This window comes from Rhinatrema bivittatum, chromosome 2 (genome assembly GCF_901001135.1).
Source record: "Rhinatrema bivittatum chromosome 2, aRhiBiv1.1, whole genome shotgun sequence".
In the NCBI taxonomy this organism is placed as follows: Eukaryota; Metazoa; Chordata; class Amphibia; order Gymnophiona; family Rhinatrematidae; genus Rhinatrema; species Rhinatrema bivittatum.
This window is the reverse complement of record NC_042616.1, coordinates 311,360,328-311,383,453: the sequence shown is the minus strand read 5'-3', so window position 1 is coordinate 311,383,453 and position 23,126 is coordinate 311,360,328. Positions and strand designations below refer to the sequence as shown.

At 44.1% G+C, this 23,126-nt stretch overlaps 1 protein-coding gene across 7 annotated transcripts in view; it reads right to left on the bottom strand.

The window, feature by feature from the left end:
• Positions 1–23,126, bottom strand: part of COBL (cordon-bleu WH2 repeat protein) — a 438,118-nt gene that overhangs the window by 155,020 nt on the left and 259,972 nt on the right. For all 7 annotated transcript variants that reach the window (XM_029589712.1, XM_029589714.1, XM_029589716.1 and 4 more), the window contains 2 exons: positions 17,812–17,906; positions 15,123–15,209 (listed from right to left, as the gene is read on the bottom strand). In XM_029589712.1, the coding sequence (XP_029445572.1) occupies positions 15,123–15,209; positions 17,812–17,906 (182 nt within the window). The remainder of the gene's footprint in view (positions 1–15,122; positions 15,210–17,811; positions 17,907–23,126) is intronic.

The following is a 23,126-nucleotide window of genomic DNA, read 5'->3' as shown; positions in this document are numbered from 1 at the left end:
TTCGAAAACATCACCTGTGCCATCTGACGACTACATAGCACTGAAGTTAGGTGACTTGTAGGACAATGATGCTCCATGGTCAGTTTGTTTTTGTAAAAGATTGAAAACAGGTGGAGAGCCAAACCATCAGCTCACATCCGATTATAGGAAGGAATAGGCAACAAATGTAAGCGTCCAAAAATTTATTCATCACAATATTCAAGTGTGGCTGAGAAATGTAACATCCAAAACAAGGTTTGTATATAGTCTTGTTGCTCACAGTTTGTTTTGTAACATTTCTCATCACTAATGAAAATCTTTGCTCAGATATTGAATCTAAATAGTGACAAAAGGATCAAATTTATCCTATCTCTGGTCTTTCTCCCCTGTTCTCTTCCATTTGACTCTTCTTTCTATAATACTGCAAATATTGAGATTTCCTATAATAGATATTCTGGCTGTGCCAGTAAGCAGGGGTAATTTGGTAAGAAAAAAAGTCACCAGGTCGGGCACCTGCACCTCACCCCTACCCATTCAGCCCTAGATTTGTCAATAAGCACCCATTATGCTTGTGCCTAAGGTGGCAAACATTTAAGAGTAGCGGGCTGGTTAAGAATTGCTACCTTCCAGCTCTGCTGAATTTCATGCACCAGAGAACAGCCTTCTGCTACCCTGTAACAGGTGGGGGTGGGGGGTGAAAGCACCAAAAGTGCCCAGAGGCATCAAAATCCTAAATCCGTCCCTGCACCCAGACCTTCTTTCCTTCCCACAGCTGTCAGGCAGTCAGTGGAGTCTGTCTTGTCTTTAGCGGCTGGCAGGATGAGCTCCGCCAGCTGCCACAGCATGGTCCAGGATAGGCTACAGAAGGACTGCTGCCAGCTGCCCCATCCCAGCACTGTGAGCGTTTTCGAAACTTGTGGAAACAGTGCCGATATGTCCCGCCTGCTCATCTCGCCGGCATCTTTTCACATAGCATCTGCAGCCTTGAGCTGCGGCAATTTCATGAAAAGTACATTTACCACAGCTCATAAAGACTCCAGATCAGCAAGTCCCATTGACCTGACAATGCAATTAACCAGCCCCAGGGTAGAAGACATCAGATTTTTGACACTTTACTTTCAGGCTCAATGTTACATTTCTTAATCTATTTCTTTGGGGTGTGTGTGTGTGTATGTGTGTGTGTGTGTGTGTGTGTGTGCGCATAATATCATGCTGGATATCTGCTGCTGACTGTGCCCAAAGCTCAAACACAAAGAAATCCTCAGGTGATGAGACAGTGAGAGACTACCAAAATGCACAATGCAGGGGGATGAAAATATGAGTGTTTCCAGTCAGTGACGTCTTTGAGAATGAAAGGGTACGGTGCGAGCAGCTAATCTGGGGCATCCTCAGACAAATTACATAAGCAGTTAGGGGCTCTGTACCTGACAGGCAGTCTGAGATGCACACTACATGGTGGCATGAGGCCTGTACATAGGGAAGGAAATTTTAAAAGGCACTGGCGTGGACACAGCAGTGACTGACCTGCAGAAATGTCTTTTTATAAAATTCCCTGCCTGATATGCAAATAAAAGTGGACGCATAAGACAATGGGGCGGATTTTAAGAGCCCTGCTCGCCTAAATCCGCCCAAATCCGGGCGGATTTAGGCGAGCAGGGCCCTGCGCACCGGTGAGCCTATTTTACATAGGCTCACCGGTGCGCGCAGACCCCAGGACTCGCGTAAGTCCCGGGGTTCTCCGAGGGGGGCGTGTTGGGGGCATGTCGGGGGCGGGCCCGAACCGCGCGGCGTTTAGGGGGCGTGCCGGGAGCGTTTCGGGGGCGGACCCGGAGGCGTGGTTACGGCCCGGGGCAGCCCCTGGGCGTGGCCGCGCCCTCCGGACCCGCCCCCAGGTCGCGTCCCAGCGTGCAGGAGGCCTGCTGACGTGCGGGGATTTACGCCTCCCTCTGGGAGGCGTAAATCCCCCGACAAAGGTAAGGGGGGGGCTTAGACAGGGCCGGGTGGGTGGGTTAGTTAGGGGAAGGGAGGGGAAGGTGAGGGGAGGGCAAAAGGAAGTTCCCTCCGAGGCCGCTCCGATTACGGAGCAGCCTCGGAGGGAACGGGGGTAGGCTGCGCGGCTCGGCGCGCGCCGGCTATACAGAATTGATAGCCTTGCGCGCGCCGATCCAGGATTTTAGTGGATACGCGCGGCTCCGCGCGTATCTACTAAAATCCAGTGTACTTTTGCTTGCGCCTGATGCGCCAGCAAAAGTAGGCCTATTCGCATAGTTTGAAAATCTACCCCTAGGGTTTTACGTACATACATTCTGGGGTAGATTTTCAAACTATGCGTAAATCCCCGCACGTCAGCGGGCCTCCTGCGCGCCGGGCTGCGACCTGGGGGCGGGTACGGAGGGTGCGGCCACGCCCCCGGACCGCCCCGGGCCGTAGCCACGCCCCCGTACCCGCCCCCAAAACGCTGCCGACACGCCCCCGAAACGCCGCGACGACCGGGCCCTCCCCCCGACACGCCCCCCTCAGAGAACCCCGGGACTTACGCGAGTCCCGGGGCTCTGCGCGCGCCGGTGAGCCTATGTAAAATAGGCTCACCGGCGCGCAGGGCCCTGCTCGCCTAAATCCGCCCGGTTTTGGGCGGTTTAGGCGAGCAGGGCTCTGAAAATCCACCCCTCTGATTTTAAAAAAACATGTTTGTCAATTTTCACAGCACAACTACCCACACCAAACAGCAGGTGTAACTGTGCACCGGTAGTTTTGCTGGGGTAATTTAAGTCAACTTACATGTATAAGCTGGCTTTAAAAACTGGGGTGAACTCATGTGTAACAGCCTGCAAATTCATGAGGGCTGTGAGAGAATTCCAGAATTTGACAATAAGTAAGGACTGGAAGGCCATTCTCGTGGGCCCACTCCTAATGCAATGCTGAGAAGCCTACCCAATCTCAGGCTTTCCCCTCTCATACAAGGATCCTCTACATTTATCCCATACTTTCTTGAATTATGTTACTATTTGGTCTTCACCATCGTTACTGGGAGGCTCTTCTATGTATCTGCCTCCAATTTCTGCTAGAAAATGGGGGGTGGCATCAGGTTAGTCAGAGGTCCCTGCACAAGTTTGCAGGATCACTGCTCCCAAGCCTAAGTAAGGCATAACATGTTAAAATCCGGAAGGCCCCCACAATTCATCCTCCATCTCAAACCACACACAGACCTAAAGCTGCCCCTGCATTACACTATGATAACCAAGAGAGGAAGACCAATGAAGACTGCAGCAACAGTAAGACCAAAATAAATGATTAGAACACAAGGAAAGATGGTAATCTACAAGCAGACATCCTGGCCAAAAAAGTGTCAAGATGAACAATGGGCCTAAAAATAAGCCTTGTAGCTGATAACTCCCTCAAGGTTCTTCTGTGCTTCATATAAACCACCCAATGAACATCCTATTAGCATTCTGATTACCCAGGGGACATGGGACGTGGACTTAAACTTGAAGACCCAAATAAGGATGTCTAACATCAACCCATGGCACATCTTCAAAACCTAATGCTCTTCAACAAGCACACCCTGGAGTGATGCCCATTTTAACACAGTTAAACATTTTTGTTAATCGTAAACCTGTCCTCCATATACTTTCAATTATTTAAAGCATGCATGTGAAAGCACGAGCGGGAAGTTTCCTGCTCCCGAGGAGGTTTGACGTCCGTGTATATGTCCCCAAGTAGACCCAGCAGAAACTGTGAATTTTCAAAGCAGATTTATGTGCATAACTCCGCTTTGAACATTTGGGATAAAGTCCATGGGTCCTGTTTACCCACAGTGACCTATGTGGGCCACTGAAAATCACCTTCAACATGGTTAAGGAATAATAAGACATACGCTTTTGAGATTTGGATTTAATTACTCACCTTTCTAAACCCCTGCTCAAGGCAAGTTACAAATGCAGGTATAGCACATAAGTCCCTGCCCCAGAGTGCTTACAATCTAAGGGCCTGATTTACTAAGGCTTTTCTCCCATTCTGTGTCTACCTGAGGCAATGGAGAGAAGTGACTTGCCCAAGGTCACAAAGAAGGTCAGTGGAAAAAGCAGGATTTAGACCTTGACTTTCCTTGCCCTTGCCATCTGCTCTCTCTGCTAAGCCACTCCTCCACCCTCCTTATGGGATCTGTACGGTCAGCCAACAGATGGACCTTAGTAGACTCAAAAATGTGCATCTTTAAAATATATTTTCTCTACCCAGGTACTTTGTTGGATTTCTTTTAACAAAAATATATAATTTGCCTTCATAATGTGACCTCTGGAAACCGTAGAAGTACTATCTGATTATTTCTAAAGTACTGTCACATTTTGCTAAAAACTAACAGCAACTAATCCAGTGGTGGCCAACTGTGGTCCTCAAGAGTCACAAACTGACCTGGATTTCAGGCTATCCACAATGAAAATGCATGAGATAGATTTGCATACAATAGAGGCAGTGCATGCAAATCTAGCTCATGCATATTCATTGTGGATATCCTGAAAACCTGGCTTATTTGTGGCTCTCAAGGACTGGAATTGGCCACCCCTAAAGTTGTCAAAAAATACCAAAAAACAAACTACTCAATAAATTAAATACCACCCAGTCTCAGAAGGTTAATGGCATGAAGAACGCTTGATCACTCACTTGCTAGACGCACAGAAGTTATAAATTCAGAGGTCCATATTTCAGCCACAGTTGTCTCTGTCAGTTAGCTGGATAAATTTATCTGTCTAATTAGTGCTGTATAATCTGTGGTGCAATCACGCCACTGAATATACCCAAACATCCTAAAGTTACCTGGATAAGTTTATCCAGGTAACTTTAGGACAGGTGTATGGGTCGATCAAAGTTAGTTAACTCAACTCCTCCCCAGAAAATCCCAGAACACCCCTGACTTATCCAGCCAAATTCTAGCCAGATAAATAGCTACACAGCTAGAATTTAGCCAGCTAAATGGCTAAATTTACATTTATCTGGATAACGTCTTAGTACTTATACACAGACATAAGTGAAAAAGTACAGGACTGCATCTAAGTCCAAGTCCACAAGCAAAACATGTCAGCACTGTCTGAATTTCCAAGAAGGCTCATCACTCAGTAAAAATGTTGCTAGCAGTACATTTTTAATAGGTTATCATAAGGCTTGGGGATAACTGCATGGAGCAGCACTTGCTCCCTTAAGAGAAACATGGGGGTAATCTGCATAGCGCTGCAGATGCTACCATAAGAATCTTGCTGGGCAGACTGGATGGACCACTAAGAGCTTAAAGATTATTGGTCTAGCAAACATTGTTTTGATTGGTTGTCCCAGCATGCACTGCTCACTCATTGGTCTTGAAGTTTCTTCAGTAACATATGTGAAATACCTTCAGTATTTCTCCATTTTTCAACTGAGTGCAGCCTCTCCTAGTTTGTTGGCGACATGAGTATTCTCTAGGGTGGCTCTAGAGATGTCTTAGACACAGTGATAGATATCTGGAAGGGGAAAATTGAAGAGTGTTTCCTCATGGTTCTGTGATTTGTGTCATCAATATCGTTTGCTGTATTATGTTTGCTTGTCTGTTATCGGCAAAGTTTCATATTGTGTCTGAGGATCACTCAATAAAAATTGTATTACAAAAAAAAAAAGAGTTCAACTGAGAAGTTGCTGACACATGGACATAGCACCTCTGAGGCAGATTATGAAACACGGCACCGTGTGGGGTGAATTGAAGAAATACTGGGAAAGGAAGTCATTTGTGTGCTTTTATACATATGTCAGAAATTTAAAAAAAACCCAAAAACCTTTAAAAAGTGAGAGAATTGAAATGGGACCATGATTACAACAACATGGATTTTCAGTTTCATGATTAATCCCGATATAAGAGTGTCCCATTGTACAATAGCTACAGCCGAAATATATATTAAAAAGGAGGGTCTACTGGTGATGGAATTTTCACCAGGTACTAGGATTGCAATATTTGCACATTTAAAAAATGTTTAACAATTTGCCCAACTTCTTTGTCTTTTTTCTTTTTTCCTCCAGAAGAGTCTCTCCAGAGTCACAAGTTTCCATGTTGTTTAGGTCTCGGCAGACTCATACATTTGACAAATCCACATTTAGAGTGTTGGACAAGTGTTCCAAAACCTTTTTTGGCCATTTTTAACCTTTTGGCAGAGTTGTGATTTTTTACACAGACCTTTCACCACTCCGGGTCAATGATAATACATTTGATCCAGTACCGGTATATTTTCCAGTTTTAAAGCTTTGCTTGTTTAAAGACCTGTTAACTGAATCTGACTCATGCACTGGAGGCTGTGCCCCTGCCCCTGCAGTGTTGTTAAGACAGCCAGACCAGCTGCTTTGTATTACTTACAGATATCCTTAGACTTCTAACTTGTACGCTGACTGGATTTTCTCTTTTGTTGTTGTTGTTTTGAAAGTCGAGTCATACTTTTCAGTTCTTCCTTACTGCAACGACTTCTCCCTCACAGGACAAAAAAATTGCCCTCAGGGCTGCATCGTTCACCTCAAGTGACTTCCCTGCTAAACCCTCCCAAGTATCACTATTTCGCCCTTAGAACCATGGAAAGCTCCTAAGATCTCCCTCACCAGTGACCCAGCAGGTTTAGCTGGATGGTGAAACCTTGGTTTCCAAAGAACTCCCCTCCCACATATTAGAGGCAGAAAAAAAAAACGTTTAGACCAGGGCAGCTTTTAGGGGGGGGTGTCAAGCAGGGTAAGGCTCAGGGCCCCAGCCTCACAAGCCAGTAACTTCAGGGTGTGTCCCCCTGGTCTTTATACTTTTCAAAAGAGTAAACAACTGATTAACATTTACTTGTTAAATTCCACTCATTATTTTATAGACTTCTATCATATCTCCCCTCAGCCATCTCTTCTCCAAGCTGAAAAGTCTTAACCTCTTTTGCCTTTCTTCATAGGGGAGTTATTCCATCCCCTTTATCATCTTGGTCGCTCTTCTCTGTACCTTTTCTAATTCTGCTATATCTTTCTTGAGATGCGGTGACCAGAACTAAAAATAATACTCAAGATGAGGTCGCTCCATGGAGAGATTCAGAGGCATTATGATAGTCTCTGTTTTGTTCTCCATTCCTTTCCTAATAATCCTCAGCATTTTATTTGCTTTCTTGGCTGCTGCTACACACTGATTAGAAGAGTTCAATATATTTTCAATGATGACACCTAAATCCTTTTCCTGAGTGGTGATTCCTAATGTGAAACTTTGCATTTTGTAGCTATAATTTGTGTTACTCTTCCCTAAGTGCATCATTTTGCACTTATCTACATTAAATTTCATTTGCCATTTGGATGCCCAGTCTCCCAATTTTGCAATGTCCTCTTGCAATTTCTCACAATCCTCTTGTGATTTGACAACTTTGAATAATTTTGTGTGATCAGCAAATGTTCCCATTTCCAGGTCATTTCTAAATATATTAAAAAGCATTGGTCCCAGAACAGATCCCTGGGCACTCCACTATTCACTTTTTTTCCATTGGGAAAACTTACCATTTAGCTTTACACTCTATTTTCTATCTTTTAACCAGTTGACAATCCATAATAGGACACTGCCACCTATCCCATGACTTTCTAATTTTCTAAGAAGTCTCTCATCTGGGACTTTGTCAATTGCTTTCTAGAAATCCAGATACATTATATCAACTGGCTCACCTTTATCCACATGTTTGTTTATGCTTTCAAAAAAATATAGTAAATTTGTGAGGCAAGATTTCCCTTGGCTAAATCCATGTTGGCTTTGTCCCATTAAACTACGTTTATCTATATGCTCAGCAATTTTGTTCTTTATGATAGTTTCTACCATTTCGCCTGGCACAGATGTCAGACTCACTGATCTGTAATTTCCTGGTTCACCCCTTGATTCCTTTTTAAAAACAGATGTTACATTGGCAACCTTCCAGTCTTCAGGTACCATAGATGATGATATTCATAGTTTACAAATTTCCAAAAGTAGGTTTGCAATTTCATTTCTCAGTTCTTTCGGCACTCTGGGATGTATACCATCTGGCCCAGATGATTTGCTACTCTTTAGTTTGTCAATTTCCCCTAGTACTTCTTCCAGGATCACTGAGATGTTTCAGTTCCTCTGAATCATCACCTTTGAATATCATTTCTGGCATGGTTATGTCTCTTACATCTCAGTGAATACTAAAGCGAAGATTAATTTAGTCTCTCTGCTATTGCTTTGTCATCCCAAATAATTCCTTTTACCCCTTGATCATCTAATGGCCCAAATGACTCCCTCACAGGCTTTTTACCTTGAATGTACCTGAAAAACTTTTTATTATGAGTTTTTGCTTCCATGACAAGCTTCTTTTCAAATGCTCTCTTTGCCTTCCTTATCAATGGTTTGCATCTGACTTGGCAGTGCTTATGTTGTTTCCTGTTTTCTTCATTTGGATCTCTTTTCCATTTCTTGAAAGAAGTTCTTTTAGATATTATAGCCTCTCTCACCTCACATTTCAACCATGCCGGTAGTCGTTTATCGTTCTTTCCATCTTTTCTAATGCATGGAATACATCTGTTCTGGGCTTCCAAGATGGTATTTCTAAACAACATCCATGCCTGAGCTGAACACTTAATGTCAACAGTTGCTCCTTTCAGTTTTTTCCTAACCATTTTTCTCATTTTCTCATAGTCACCGTTATGAAAGTTAAATGCTGTCATAGTAAGTTTATTTTTTGCGCTTCCTCCAATTATTAAGTCAAATTTAATAATGTTGTGATAACTATTGCCAAGTGGTTCCAATACTGTTACCTCTAACACCAAATCCTGTGCTCCACTAAGAACTAGGTCTAAAATAGTTTCCCCTTTTGTTGGTTCTTGTGCCAGCTGCTCCATGAAGCAGTCATTTAATTCATCTACATAAGAACACAAGAACAAAAGAAATTGCCATGCTGGGTCCGACCAAGGGTCCATCAAACCCAGCATCCTGTTTCCAACAGAGGCCAAACCAGGCCACAAGAACCTGGTTAAGTACCCAAACACTAAGAAGATCCCATGCTACTGATGCCAGTAATAGCAGAGGCTATTCCCTAAGTCAACTTGATAAATAGCAGTTAATGGACTTCTACCCCAAGAATTTATCCAAACCTATTTTAAACCCAGCAACTCTAACTACACTAATCACATCCTCTGGCAACAAATTCCAGAGCTTAATTGTGCATTGAGTGAAAAAGAATTTTCTCTGATTAGTCTTAAAAGTGCTACTTGCTAACTTCATGGAGTGCCCCCTAGTCCTTCTATTATCCGAAAGTGTAAATAACCAATTCACATCTACTCATTCAAGACCTATCATTATTTTAAAGACTTCTATCATATCCGCTCTCAGCCGTCTCTTCTCCAAGCTGAACAGCCCTAACCTCTTCAGCCTTTCCTCACAGGGGAGCTGTTCCATCCCCTTTATCATTTTGGTCGCACTTCTCTGTACCTTCTCCATCACAACTATATCTTTTTTGAGATGCGGCGACCAGAACTGTACACAGTATTCAAGGTGCAGTCTCACCATGAAGCGATACAGAGGCATTATGACATTTTCTGTTTTGTTAAACATTCTCTTCGTAATAATTCCTATCATTCTGTTTGCTTTTTTGACTGCTGTAGCACACTGAGCTGATGATTTCAAAGTATTATCCAATATGATGCCTAGATCTTTTTCCTGGGTGGTAGCTCATAATATGGAACCTAACATCGTGTAACTTCAGCAAGGGTTATTTTTCCCTATATGTAACACCTTGCACTTGTCCACATTAAATTTCATCTGCCATTTGGATGCCCAATCTTCCAGTCTCACAAGGTCCTCCTGCACTGTATCACAATCTGCTTGTGATTTAATTACTCTGAATAACTTTGTATTATCTGCAAATTTGATAATCTCACTCGTCATATTCCTTTCCAGATCATTTATAAATATATTGAAAAGTACAGGTCCAAGTACAGATCCCTGAGGCACTCCACTGTTTACCCTTTTCCACTAACAAAATTGATCATTTAATCCTACTCTCTGTTTCCTGTCTTTTAACTAGTTTGTAATCCACGAAAGGACATTGCCTTCTATCCCATGACTTTTTAATTTTCTTAGAAGCCTCCCATGAGGGACTTTGTCAAACACCTTCTGAAAATCCATATACACTACATCTACCGGTTCACGTTTATCCACATGTTTATCAACCCCCTTCTAAAAAATGAAGCAGATTTGTGAGGCAAGACTTCCCTTGGGTAAATCCATGTTGATTGTGTTCTATTAAACCATGTCTTTCTATATGCTCTGTGGTTTTGATCTTTAGAATAGTTTTCACTATTTTTCCCGGCAATGAAGTCAGTCTCACTGGTCTATAGTCTCCCAGATCGCCCCTGGAGCCCTTTTTAAATATTGGTGTTACATTGGCCACCCTCCAGTCTTCAGGTTCAATAGATGATTTTAATGACAGGTTACAAATTTTAACTAATAGATCTGAAATTTCATTTTTGAGTTCCTGCAGAACCCTAGGATGCATACCATCCGGTCCAGGTGATTTGCTACTCTTTAGTTTGTCAATCTGGCCCACTACATCTTCCAGGTTCACAGTGATTTGGTTCAGTTTATCTGACTCATTACCCTTGAAAACCATCTCTGGAACTGGTATCTCCCCAAAATCCTCCTTAGTAAACACAGAAGCAAAGAATTAATTTAGTCTTTCTGCAATGGCCTAATCTTACCTAAGAGCCCCTTTAACTCCTCGGTCATCTAACAGTCCAACCGACTTCCTCACAGGTTTCGTGCTTCGGATATATTTAAAAAAGTTTTATTATGAGTTTTTGTCTCTATGGCCAACTTCAATTCTCTCTTTGCCTGTCTTATCAATGTTTTACACTTAACTTGACAATCCTTTACTTCTCTAGAATGTCCTGATGTAACATTCACCCAATCAATCCTGGGGCAATTGAAATCACCTATTATTACTGTACTGCTGATTTTGTTAGCTTTCCTAATTTATTTAGCAGTTCATTGTCTTTTAGTTCATTCTGGTTCGGTGGATGGTAAAACATCCCCATTACTATTTTATTCCCTTTTTCACCTGGAATTTCTATCCATAAAGATTCAATATTGTATTTTGTTTCCTGCAGAACTTTTATCCTGTTTGACTCAATTCTCTCTTTAACATATAGTGGCACCATTTCACTAATTTGATCCATCCTATCATTTTGACATAATTTGTACCCTGGTATCACAGAGTCCCACCAGTTATCCTCCTTCCATCAGGTCTCTGAGATGTCAATTATATCTATATTATATATAGAGTTCATTACTGCCTAGCAGTAATGAACTCTACGGGTACTTTTGTACCCCTGTAAGTTTAAGCAAATTTGTACTTTGACCTAGATTCCTGGATCGTTTTGGCACAAGACACTATGTGCAGGTATGTGAAAATTCAATTGTGCATGTGCAGTTTTCTCCCCTGACCTAAGCATGCCCAGTGGAATGACTCGTTGACTTTATTTTATGCGAGTAAAAATACCAGCGTTATAAAACATGCACAGACTTATTACCTGCGAAGCAAGGGTAAATGTTCAAACAGCAAGACCTACCTACAAAACTCCCTAAGTTATCCGGGTAGATTCTTTTAAAATTGACATCTAAAAGTCTCTACAGTGTGACAAAAATCACCTTGCACCCCCCCTATCCCCCAGGTATATTTCTAAGTGTGTGTCTGCTCAGTGGTCTGCAGGCCAAGTGAATTGCTCTGGAAAGGAGCTACAGCTCACGTGGCCACATGGAGCAGAGTCCTATGCTCCTGTACAGAACTTTCCATGTAAACGGGGTTTGCAGTGTTAGTGTTCCTGGAACAGACATGGAGTCACCTGGAGCTTGGCTCTGTTTGCTATGCGACAACTTCTGAAACAAGGACTAACTTTTAAACTGTGCCACACCAAGTCACTTTATAAAAATATATTGTAGGTAGGTAGAACAAGCCCCTGCTCAATAGAGATTACAATGTTTGTGGGTACCTGAGGCAATGGGAGATATTCAAAAGGTATGTCCAGCTAAATTTGGCTGGACAAATATGCAGGGTTGAAAAGTATTCCCCCTGTGAATGGGTAAATGTTATCTGAGCAAACCATTGCCCGCACAAAATTTACCTGGGCAAAATGAGATGGAGTTGGAGGTAATCCTGGGGAGCAGTTATACTTTTGCCAGAGGGCACTGATATCAGACAACAATGATATTCAATGATATCCAGCAATGATATTCAGTGCTGTCCAGCTAACGTTAGTTGGCTAAGTTTGGTCAAGCAAAACACCCATCCTAAAGTTACCTGAATAAAGTTTTAACCAGATAAGGTCCACTGAATATCCAGTTACCTGGCTACAGTTATTCAGGTAACTTTGTCACTCACCAGACTTCTGAATAAGGGCCTGAAAGGGTCTTGCCCAAGGTCAAAAAGGAGTATCTTAGGGAGAAGCAAGATCTGAACCCTGGTCTCCCATTTCCAACCCATTACTCTAGGTCCTAGGTAATGTCCTCTCCCAATTATATCATTACAGCTGGCTAAGGCAGCATGCTGGACTATTCCCTGGACCTGGGAGGAACGGTTGTGCAGGACACCAGCAGGGAAACTGCTCCTGTGAAGCACTTCGCACAGAATGGGGAATATCCTGAATCGCCTATTAGCTAACATGCACAAGCTGCTGTGCTGTCCTGCCAGGGAGAGGCTGGCACTAGTATGAAGGGCAACCCATCACATAAAAAACCCCCCACTTCTGGGTTATCATGTGGAGTCAGCATGGCAAAGGGACAGTGGGTCAAGTTCTGATAAAACAGAGCTTCTCAAAGCAACTGACCAGAGAAAAGAACCAACAATATTAATTCGCACAGCTTGCTCCAGTCCTCTCCATCCGTAAAACATGCTACATTGTTTGTGAATGTAGAAGACAAACTGTACAACAAAAAATATGAACTTTCCACTAAAATAAATAGTGTTGGTTTAAACAGTACTTCTCATTTTCCTCTAGAATTTCTTGCTCAAAAATGTATCATTCCAATCTTAAATTTATAGTACAAGCCTTATCTAAAGTTACTTTGAAACAAATGAGTGAAAACACTTGTACATCACTCTATCTATTACCAAACCAGAAAAATATCTAATCTTCACTTAGGCGGCTCCATAGAGGCCCGGATTCTGGCATGTTTACTGCAGTCTTGTCATGGTCACAACGGAAACACTGTCATACAAACATAGCACACGCGGCACTCTGACTATGCACTGACGCTCTGCGCACTAAGGGGCCAATTTAGCAAAATGCTCTAATGTGTTTTGTCACGCACTAATATGCCTTGTTAGTAAATAGGCCCCACTGAGATTAATGGAGCCGATATACTAACGATACATGTTAGCACATTTTAATAAACATGGCCCTAGGTGGACTAGCAAAGGACACACTAGCAATGCATTGACACACACAGTGCACATAGAGCATATGAAATGCATCAACACTGTAAACAGCACACTCTGCAGTGACACCTCCCCCCCCCATACACACACTAAATACAACGACAGATACACTGCAAGACAACATGGTAAATGCCCGGACTTGCACACTAACAATGCACGGACAGACATAAAGGCCCTACGCGTGCCGAAGCTGGGAGATCCGCGCACCAGTCAGGTCGGCGCGCACCAGGCAGATTTTAAAAACCGTGCAAGTACGCGCTTAGCTCCCTGTACGCGCACAAACATTTTTTTTGCTAAAAAGGGGAGGGGCGTGGGCATGGCCTGGGTAGGGCATTCCTAGATTTCTCAATGAAATCTGTGCGTCTTTATGCGCACAAGAATGCACCAGGGTCCCCTACATTGCTTCCTGAGACAAAAAAAAACTAAAGAGTTTAGCGGGGTTTTAAGGGTTGGGGCTAGCAAGTTAAAAGGTGGGCTAGTTAACTAAGGGGGTTCAGAAAGTCCTGTCCTTTACCTAGGCGAACTGGGAACGAACTGGGGAAATTGGTAAGTGCGTCGGTGCGCATGACTACTAAAATCCCCCACTTACGCGGTAGAGGTGGCATTTGCATGCACATGTCCATATAAAATTGTGCACACGCATACGCGCGTATGTTATAAAATGGCCGCGACCACTGGCACGAGCTGGCATACACGCATACATGTGCGCTCATGGGACTGTTTCAAAGTTATCGTCATACCCTGCACGGAGCACACTCACATGATTCATTAAGGCTTTTCTCCCATTCTCTGTCTTTAGGAAAAAGGCTTAGAGAATCAGGCCCTAGAAACACTGTCACACACACACACATACACACAAACTGCATGCCAACACACTGCAAATGTAACCAGTGAACTGGCTCACACACAGAATATGCAATAGCTTTCCATGGGGTGGTTCAGAGGATCCAATGCTTGCCAATGTCATAAATGCATTTCATTAGTGGGCACGGTACGCAGAGAGAGAATGTGACTTGCCCGTTATGGTCACAAACAGCTAGGACAGTCCTGCCCCTTGCACTGATTGCTCATTCCCTTGCTCCCTGTTAATGAGCCTAAACAATCACTGTGACAGCCATACCTGGATCTCAGCATGGGGAGGGGAAAACTGTTTACTTATCCTTGTCTTGTGACAACGCCAGAGGCCACACTGCCAATTTTAGCTTCCCCGCGGCTTGTCTATCAGGTTTCGCAAGGCCTGGCTGTTACTGAGAGGACACTGCCCCCGTGTGGCAGAGAGCAGCCACTCCACACTTCAGTTCCTCCAGGCTGCTCACGCTTTCATCTTTTCAAGCAGAGCTGGAAAACTGCAGTAAGCTCTACCAAGCGCGGGAGGCCGTCATTTCCAGGTGTTTGCTTCTTTGCTGAACTAAAATCTGAATTCAGGGCCCTTCTCAGAATTTAGCAAATATCAGTTCCAGTTCCTCCTCTAGAAGAACTTGGTGTTGTGGAAGGGAAGAGACCCTTCTGTTGTCATTATTTAGAAAATGCAATGCAGGGCCGATCTCTGGTCCAGTGGCAGTTCCACGTGGGGGATCCCCCAGGGTTTAATTCCTGGATCTGCCTCCAGCTCATCGGCCTGGCGGGGGACTAAGAACGCTACGGTCAGCGGCTGAGTGGATTGGCGTGGTCGGTACTTACTTCAAGGTTGCTGCCACCGGCAGGAGCGGCTTTAAAAATCTCATCGTCCCCATGGTCACTGTCCATCCCCACCGAGCGCTCCTCCACCTGCGACACAAAAAGAAGCGAGACAAAACCCCAGGTGAATCGGCAGCGCCGTGCAACCAACACGCGCACTCAGCACAGGCACGGCCCCAGCCAGAGGCCGGCTATTCCAGAGCCACTGCCCTCCTCCGATTAACTGAACGCACTACAAGCGACGCAGCAGTTCTGCCATGCTGCCCATCTAATAAGATCCCGGCACGCTGCACAAATCTTCCCTGCGCCAGGACGGCAGCGAGCACCAGGGTGGGTGGGAGCAAGCTTTCTGCTTGGTGCTGGCTGTTATTTGTCGCAGCTCCTCCTGCCCGATTTTATCCTGGCGAAAGAGATAAAGCCAGAGGGGATTCTGCTCTGAAACCGTGAGGACATTCGGGCAGAAAGTTACGTCTGCTCCTGAGCGCATGTAGATTTGCATGCCCACTTTCGAAAATGGAAAGTAGGCGTGCAAATCCTCTCTCCACCCTAACGCCATCACTCTCCCCCTCCCCCCAACACCTCTTGGAACTGTGCGCTCAAGTATGCACAAAATCGGGATTTGCTCATACTTTTATGTGTTGAGATCCCACCGCCCCGCCCCCATTAATTTCCAATAAGCCACTTCTGCGCGTAAAACTGGCCTTTCTACAAATAAACCCTTTGGAAAACCAATCCCATTAAATCTAGAACCCTCATCAACCTTCCTTACTGGGAGATTTTTGTTTTCTGCTTCTTGAACCAGTTTCCTTCACACCCTCCCAACTTCTTCCCACTACCGAGTGTCAGGCCTTTCTGCCATGTGTGCACCTGTGACTGTGCTTCTGGAGCTACATCTCTCCCCCCCACCCCGCCTCCATCAACCCCGTGGAACAAATGGGTCTAGAAATCTGACTCCGCCACCGCTGCTTCCATGTCAGAGTTTGTGCTCATCGGTTTTGCCATAAACGGGAAGGAACTTGCCCCTCTGTGCCCCCAACAGCAGTGGCTGATCTCTGTTTACCGTGCTAGAATGCCCTTGGACCTCGGAAGGGTCGGCCACGCCACTTGTGGCTATTTGCATGTCTGTGCTGCTGCCGCACCAGCAGGAAGTTCCAAAGTTTCAAAGAGCTAACTGCCTAAGTGATCCAAACACCGTGAATTACAAATCAAATTAAACTGCATTTCAGTGCCCAGTAAATTAAAACTCTCAGCACGTTGACAGAACAAAGAGACATGGAGGGTAATATTCAAACAACTCCACGCAGCCCCCACATATGTACATGGCCGTGTGGAAATCCACTACAAAATATTATACCTGCGCCTATCAAATACACGCAGATTATAGAATATGCTAATGTCTTTTCTCTACCGCATGTGCATACGATTCCTTTGAAAGCGTGTTCGTTTCCTATCCATTTTAAAAATATACGTGCAAATATTTTGCACACAAAATAATTGTGATCAGCTCGTGCAAAACTGTTTTGTACGCGGACGTCGGTGTATTCTAAAATGTGTGCATGTAATTACAAATACCAGTTTGCCAAAACCTCCATCACCCAGTCCTTCTCCAGGTTATCGAGACCCTTCCGGTTCTTCACCCAGACCTCCCACCCAATCAACAGTAAACAAGAGACAAGTCTGATATCAATTATGCAAGATAATTAGCAGGTGTAAATTCATGCAAATAACCTGCCAAATGTACTCTTGTACCTCTCTTATAAAATAGCAACTTATGCGTGCACTACCTGGCTCCGCCCCAGAACACGCCTATTTTTGTGTGTAAACGTGCGCGCAAAACAGAAAATACACACGTACTTTTGATGTTTATAAACAGAGCGTTCCTGAGTACAAGTTACTGACACGCGTAGATGCTAATTTTACATGCATAAATGTTTTGAAAATTCACTTCTTATCATTTGAAGTCCTTCAGCTGGAGTCTCTGGCCTTGCTTTTGTTTTCCTGTGTAGCGCAGCAGCAAAGAGATATAAACAAGAGAGAACCAGTCCTGGTCCACGCTCTACTGGGCTTGCTCCTTGTGCGCTTCTGCTTGAGTCCCGGTTGCTGTAATTTGCATTTCTTTCCTACTGTATTACAACTGCAAACAAATATCGGCCCCTTTTTTAAAATTTTTCTTGTTTGGCCTACTCCTTTGGGGGTCCGGCGCAATCAGAACTTGCTCCAGCTAGGGCTTGGATACCACTGGCCTTCGTTCCCAGCTAACCAGGGCTTTGTCTTCACTTTTATTCCCTCACTCCCCCCTCCCCGCCATGCAACCCCGACATCGTGGCCTCCAGTCCTCTTCCTGAATGCCACAGAGAGAGACCACGGTTCTCTCCACAGCCCGGCATGCGCTGCAATTCTGGGCCAGCCTACACCATGGCATGGACTTCCTCTGATCCCCCCTCCCCCAACACCAGGCTGCAAACGCCACTGCCGCGTCACTCCCAGGGTTCGGCTGGCCCAAGGAGTAGAAGCCAGGCCTGGAGATCAAACCTGGCTCCCTCTCCAGCCCCACCTCCTCCCGCCACAGTGCAAAGAACTGCCACTGAGCCAGTCTCAGCCACCCCTTGCTCTGCAGGCTCCCCTATAAAGGGAAGGAACAGGCATCACCCTTTAACCACAAGAAAAGAGGCTTGAATACAGGAAGTTTTACCTTACTACTTCTCTTGTTAATACGGAAAAACCCCAGCAGTCCCTTCTTCGCTCTCTCCGTGGAGTCGCTGCTGACCGAGGAGCTTCGATAGGTTTCTGAGGGGAAAAAAAAATGGGCCTCAAAATCAGTAAAAAAAAAAAAAAAGATTTGCCTAATCTCAAGCACGCCTTGTCCAAATAATGCTACCAAGGAAAGTGAGAAGGTTTACCAAAGCTGACCAAGCAGGTTTTATAAAGATTTGTTTGATCCCTTGTGAAATGCTTCCGTCTGGTTCCTAGCACAGAATGTTCCTGAACATGCACACATGCAATCGCTTATCCTAGGGAAACTGTGATTTAAAAAAATGAATTAAACTGCATCCTTCCTTTGCTGGGAGCAGCATATCCGAGCTGGGGCCAAGATCCGATTGAGCTGGAAGCCCATAAGAGAAGGTGGAAGCTGCTGGGGAAAGGGGAAATAATGAGCAATCCTTGGTTATTTTGTAACCTGGTGGCCTTCCGCATCACTGCGTGAGTGTGCTGACACATGTCTTACAATAAGTGATAATGGTGTTCACATGCAGCCATGATCTGTAAGAAAATCTGCGGCAGGACCTCCTTTAACAATCAGCGCTTGGACGGACGGGGCAAGTTTGGGATAAAAGATGCCCACTATTGGCAGGGTCCGATAAGGCAGTCCAATTTTAGAGCCACCCGGCTTACAAAGTGAGCAGGACGGCGGCTGCTCTGCAGGCAGAGATAGGCGGTCATGGAATATCTTTGAAGGGATTATGTGGCAGACTGGCAACCAAGGACTTGACGTATGGCAGCTCAGCCTTGTCTGCTCAGAGGAGGGGATGTGTGCAAGCCAACATTGGATTGCAGGCTTCTCTGCTCTTCCTTTACTGTATATCCCCCACCCCCTGACCCCCGCCAGGCACTCGCTCTGCAAAGTGCAGCTTCATTGTGATGCCGCCTGTCTTAGAAGAATCTGATAGATAAGGACCGCGTCTTCTTCGGTTCATGGTGGCAATTAAACCACTCCAGTGGATATGATCACCTACATCACATGCTGTTTTCTGGATTCACTGCTCATCCTGCTAAGCTAGCAGCAATCCGGTGTAGCATCTGCCACCTTTCTCTTCTACTCAATGGAGCAGCAACCTGAATGCAGTGAAAGATGATGGTCTTGGAGGAGAACAACTGTTTGGAACTGGCGGATTACAAACGATTAAAATATTGTATTTAAAATTTTTCCTGTACACCATTTTGGGCAACTTCTGTGTGGCTAGGAAAGCCATTTAGGAATATAGCAAATAAATAAATAAGATTGAGACAGACTAACACAATATCATAAAATGCTTTCGTTAATGAATTTGATCTTTTTTTTTTTTCTTTTGCACTTTATAAACTCCCTATTTTGGGTCTGCGCACACTTGTTGCTTACATCAAGGCTTCACAAACTGTGGGACACAACCCCCTGGGGGTTGCAGGACACCACCAACACCCTTTTCCCTCATCAGGTACACTCAAGGTAACCCACAGTTTAAACTGCACTGAGATCCAGAGTCTGCGGGAGATGCCGGCCCTGCGCAGTTTCACCCGTGGGTAGGCTTGAGTTCACCTGTCAGCAGTCTCCTACACACCGACCTTGGGCTAATTTCCCCAATGACACGCTGACTGCTTCCTCCCTCGGCGGCGATGTACATGTAGAGCTGGGAGCAGGAATCCGGGAGTGCCAGTGCGAAGGGCTGGGGGAAGGTCTAACGAAATTCCAGAACTTACTGGCGGAGGCCTCCAAAGGCAATCCAGAAAGGTAAATGGCTGCCAGTCCTGATTATTAGTTGACTAGAGAAGAAGAGCACAAGGAAATTTACAGTCTTTTTTTTTTGGATTATCTAGCAAATGATGAGCCTATAAAAAGAGCGACCAGTGAGTCACGGTCTACTGCTCTGTACTTGGTGTTGGATCTTCTGACACCATCGCCGTCTGAACTGGCAGCTGGACCTCCAGGGCCTTTGCAGAAGCAGCAGTCTCGCTCCGCCCTGGAATTCTGGGGCTGCAGTCCCACTGCTACTGGCAGGCGCATAGCATCAAACCCCCAAGGTAATGCTGACAGGCTCTCCCCTGGCACTCATCCACGTCAGAAGTGTCTCTTATTTTTTAATCTCAACGTATGCGGGTTAAGTGCAGCGAACCTGCGAACTATCCAATTCACGTGGATAGCTAACCTATCCCATCAAAAGGAATCCCCTTGTATATTTTTGGGTTTTTTTATTTATTACTCCGCATTCACACAGCAGCCACATTATGCACGGTTATTCTTTCATAATCTTAGAAGCTGTTCTTACATTTTTGTTTATTGGACCGAGTTAATTATTTAAACTACTGGCTATAGTAAAAAAAATTGTTGATGAGGGTTAAGAGAAAAGACGAAGATGCCACAGCTGCCAGCAATATAAGTCAAAGCAATAGGAAGGAAGGAGAAGGGAGGGAAAAGGAACGTTCTAACTCACTCTATGGCACAGCCAGAACTGATTTTTTGGGGAGGCCCAAGGTTAACATGGGTGGGCAGTAGGCATATAGGTCTGAGCCTTGCTAGTTGTTTTCATGGATAAATAATACCCGGCAATGAATTTCTAAGTAGTCTGCAACTGAATTATTTCAAGCACCTACCAACATTAAAAATTCCTTATTAATCTGTATTAATTTATTTTATATTTATTGTTTATAAATATAAACATAAATAATATCATATAAAAAGCAAACAAAAGTCACATAACAATCATCAGATCGAATCATGCAATAAAACAACTAATATATTTTTTCGTGAATTCTCTTTTTAGAAAGGCAGAGAACATCATAACTACAATAAACAGCAATAATCATAACAATCATAAGAACTTAAGATTTACAATTGGTGCAGAGGAGAACTAGGACACATCACATTACAATCCAACATGCAAAGAAATATACATTCAAATTCTGATGTCTCCTCAGGAAGCAAAATCCCTCCACTGTCAAACACTTTCAGGTGAATTTTCAAAGAGTTGCGCACTCACAAATTAGCAGATATGCGCACAAATTGTACATATTCATTCATGTAAGTGCTATTTTATAAACCTCTCACTTATACACACGCAAGTATTGGTGCGCGAATAAATGTGCTCATATAAGGGCAGGGCCGTTTACTTCTATAATTTGGTATTTTATAACCTGCATAAGCAATGCGCTTACGGCTGTTACCTGTAAATATTTACACCTGCTAATTATCAAGTGTAAGTCAGAATATTATACTTTATAGCCAAATACTGATTGGGTGAAGGGTCTGGATAAACTATGGGGTGCTGAGGCTGAAGAACAAGGAGGGTCTTGATGACCTAGAGACAGACTGGACAAACTGATAATTTCCTTCATGTGCGCATGTTATAAAATTTGAAGACTTACACACGGAAAAGCCGACAACCGCTAAGGAAAATACGCAAATTAAATCTCCACGTGTAAATGATTAAAATTAGGAGCACAAATACGTACAGAAATTTGTGCCACTTATCCGGATAAAGTTTGACTTCTTGAGGTAAGTGGCAGCTTTGCTGCCAGTTAGCCGGATGAGTCTCAAAAAACGTTACTTTCCCAGCTAAGTACTATAACCGGATAAGTATTAAAATGTTACTTATCTGGCTATGTTGAGAATATATGCCACATATATTTTAGATAAGCAAGCATGTTGTTGGGTAGATTTAAGTGTATTTTATATCGTGTGTGCACATCACTTAGGCACGCTCCCCTATACATATGTAAATTGGTGCATGCATGCGTGTTTTAAATTTATCCTTCCTGTGAAGTAACACAAACCCCTGAAAAAAAAAAAGACACCTAAAATCTTTCCATACCATACAATAACAGCACTAATTCTCAGGACTCAAACAGCAGCAACCTTATCTATGAAAAAGCAGCAATACAAATATTATACCAGGCCCTAAAACACTAATACATCACTTACTGGGATAACAGAACAAGCCAGACTGCTACAAATCCCTACAGAGAAACTACATGTTAGCAGAAATACTGCAGCTCAGTGAAACATGCAGAATACATTCCGACCCTTATCTACTACAGAATTAAGGGACTACAAAGCAGAAACAGAAACATGCAGTCAAAACTGAAATGAATAGAAGGAGAGACTCTGAATAATGGAACTCTGAAGAAAGAGCAAAATGCAAAAATATAAGTAATGCACTTTCTCAGAGATGACATATTCCAATCGTTATAAAATTCAAAATAATTTTTAATTTTTTTTTTTAACTTTGTCATAAGAACATAAGAAATTGCCATACTGGGTCAGACCAAGCCCAGCATTCTGTTTCCAACAGTGGCCAATCCAGGCTACAAGTACCTGGCAATTACCCAAACACTAAGAAGATCCCATGCTACTGATGCTATTAATAGCAGTGGCTATTCCCTAAGACAACTTGATTAATAGCAGGTAATGGACTTCTCCTCCAAGAACTTATCCAAACCTTTTTTAAACCCAGCTAAACTAAGGGCCGGATTTTCAAAAGGTTACGCATGCCGGGCCTATTTTAAAAGGCCCGGCGACGCGCGTAAAGTCCCGGGGCGCGTGTAAGTCCCGGGGCTTTTCTAAATGGGTGGTCCGGGGGCGGGGCATGGACAGGGCCAGAGGCCTCTGACACAGCAGACATTTGCTGCTGTGTCAGAGGATTGCGTGCTGGCAGGATGCTGGCAGGCGCAAAAGGTAAGATATACATTTTGGGGGGGTTAGAGTAGGGCATGGGGGAAAGGTTAGGGGATGGGGTGGGAAGGTTAGGTTAGAGGGAAGGGAACGGAAGAAGGCAGCGCAGCTCGGCGCGTGCAAGATGCACAATTGTGTACCCCCTTGCTCGCACCGACCCCTGATTTTATAACATGCGCGTGCAAGTTATAAAATCGGGCATACACATGTGCACGCCGGGTAGCACTACCCCTAACTGCACTAACCACATCCCCTAGTAACAAATTCCAGACCTTATTTGTGCATTGAGAGAAAAAGAATTTTCTCCAATTAGTTTTAAATGTGCTACTTGCTAACTTCATGGAATGCCCCCTAGTCCTTCTATTATCCGAAAAAGTAAATAACTGATTCACATTTACCCTTTCTAGACCTCTCATGATTTTGAGGACCTCTATCATATCCCCCTCAGCCTTCTCTTCTCCAAGCTGAACAGCCCTAACCTCTTCAGCCTTTCCTCACAAGGGAGCTGTTCCATCCCCTTTATCATTTTGATCACCCTTCTCAGTACCTTCTCCATCACAACTATATCTTTTTTTAGATCCGGT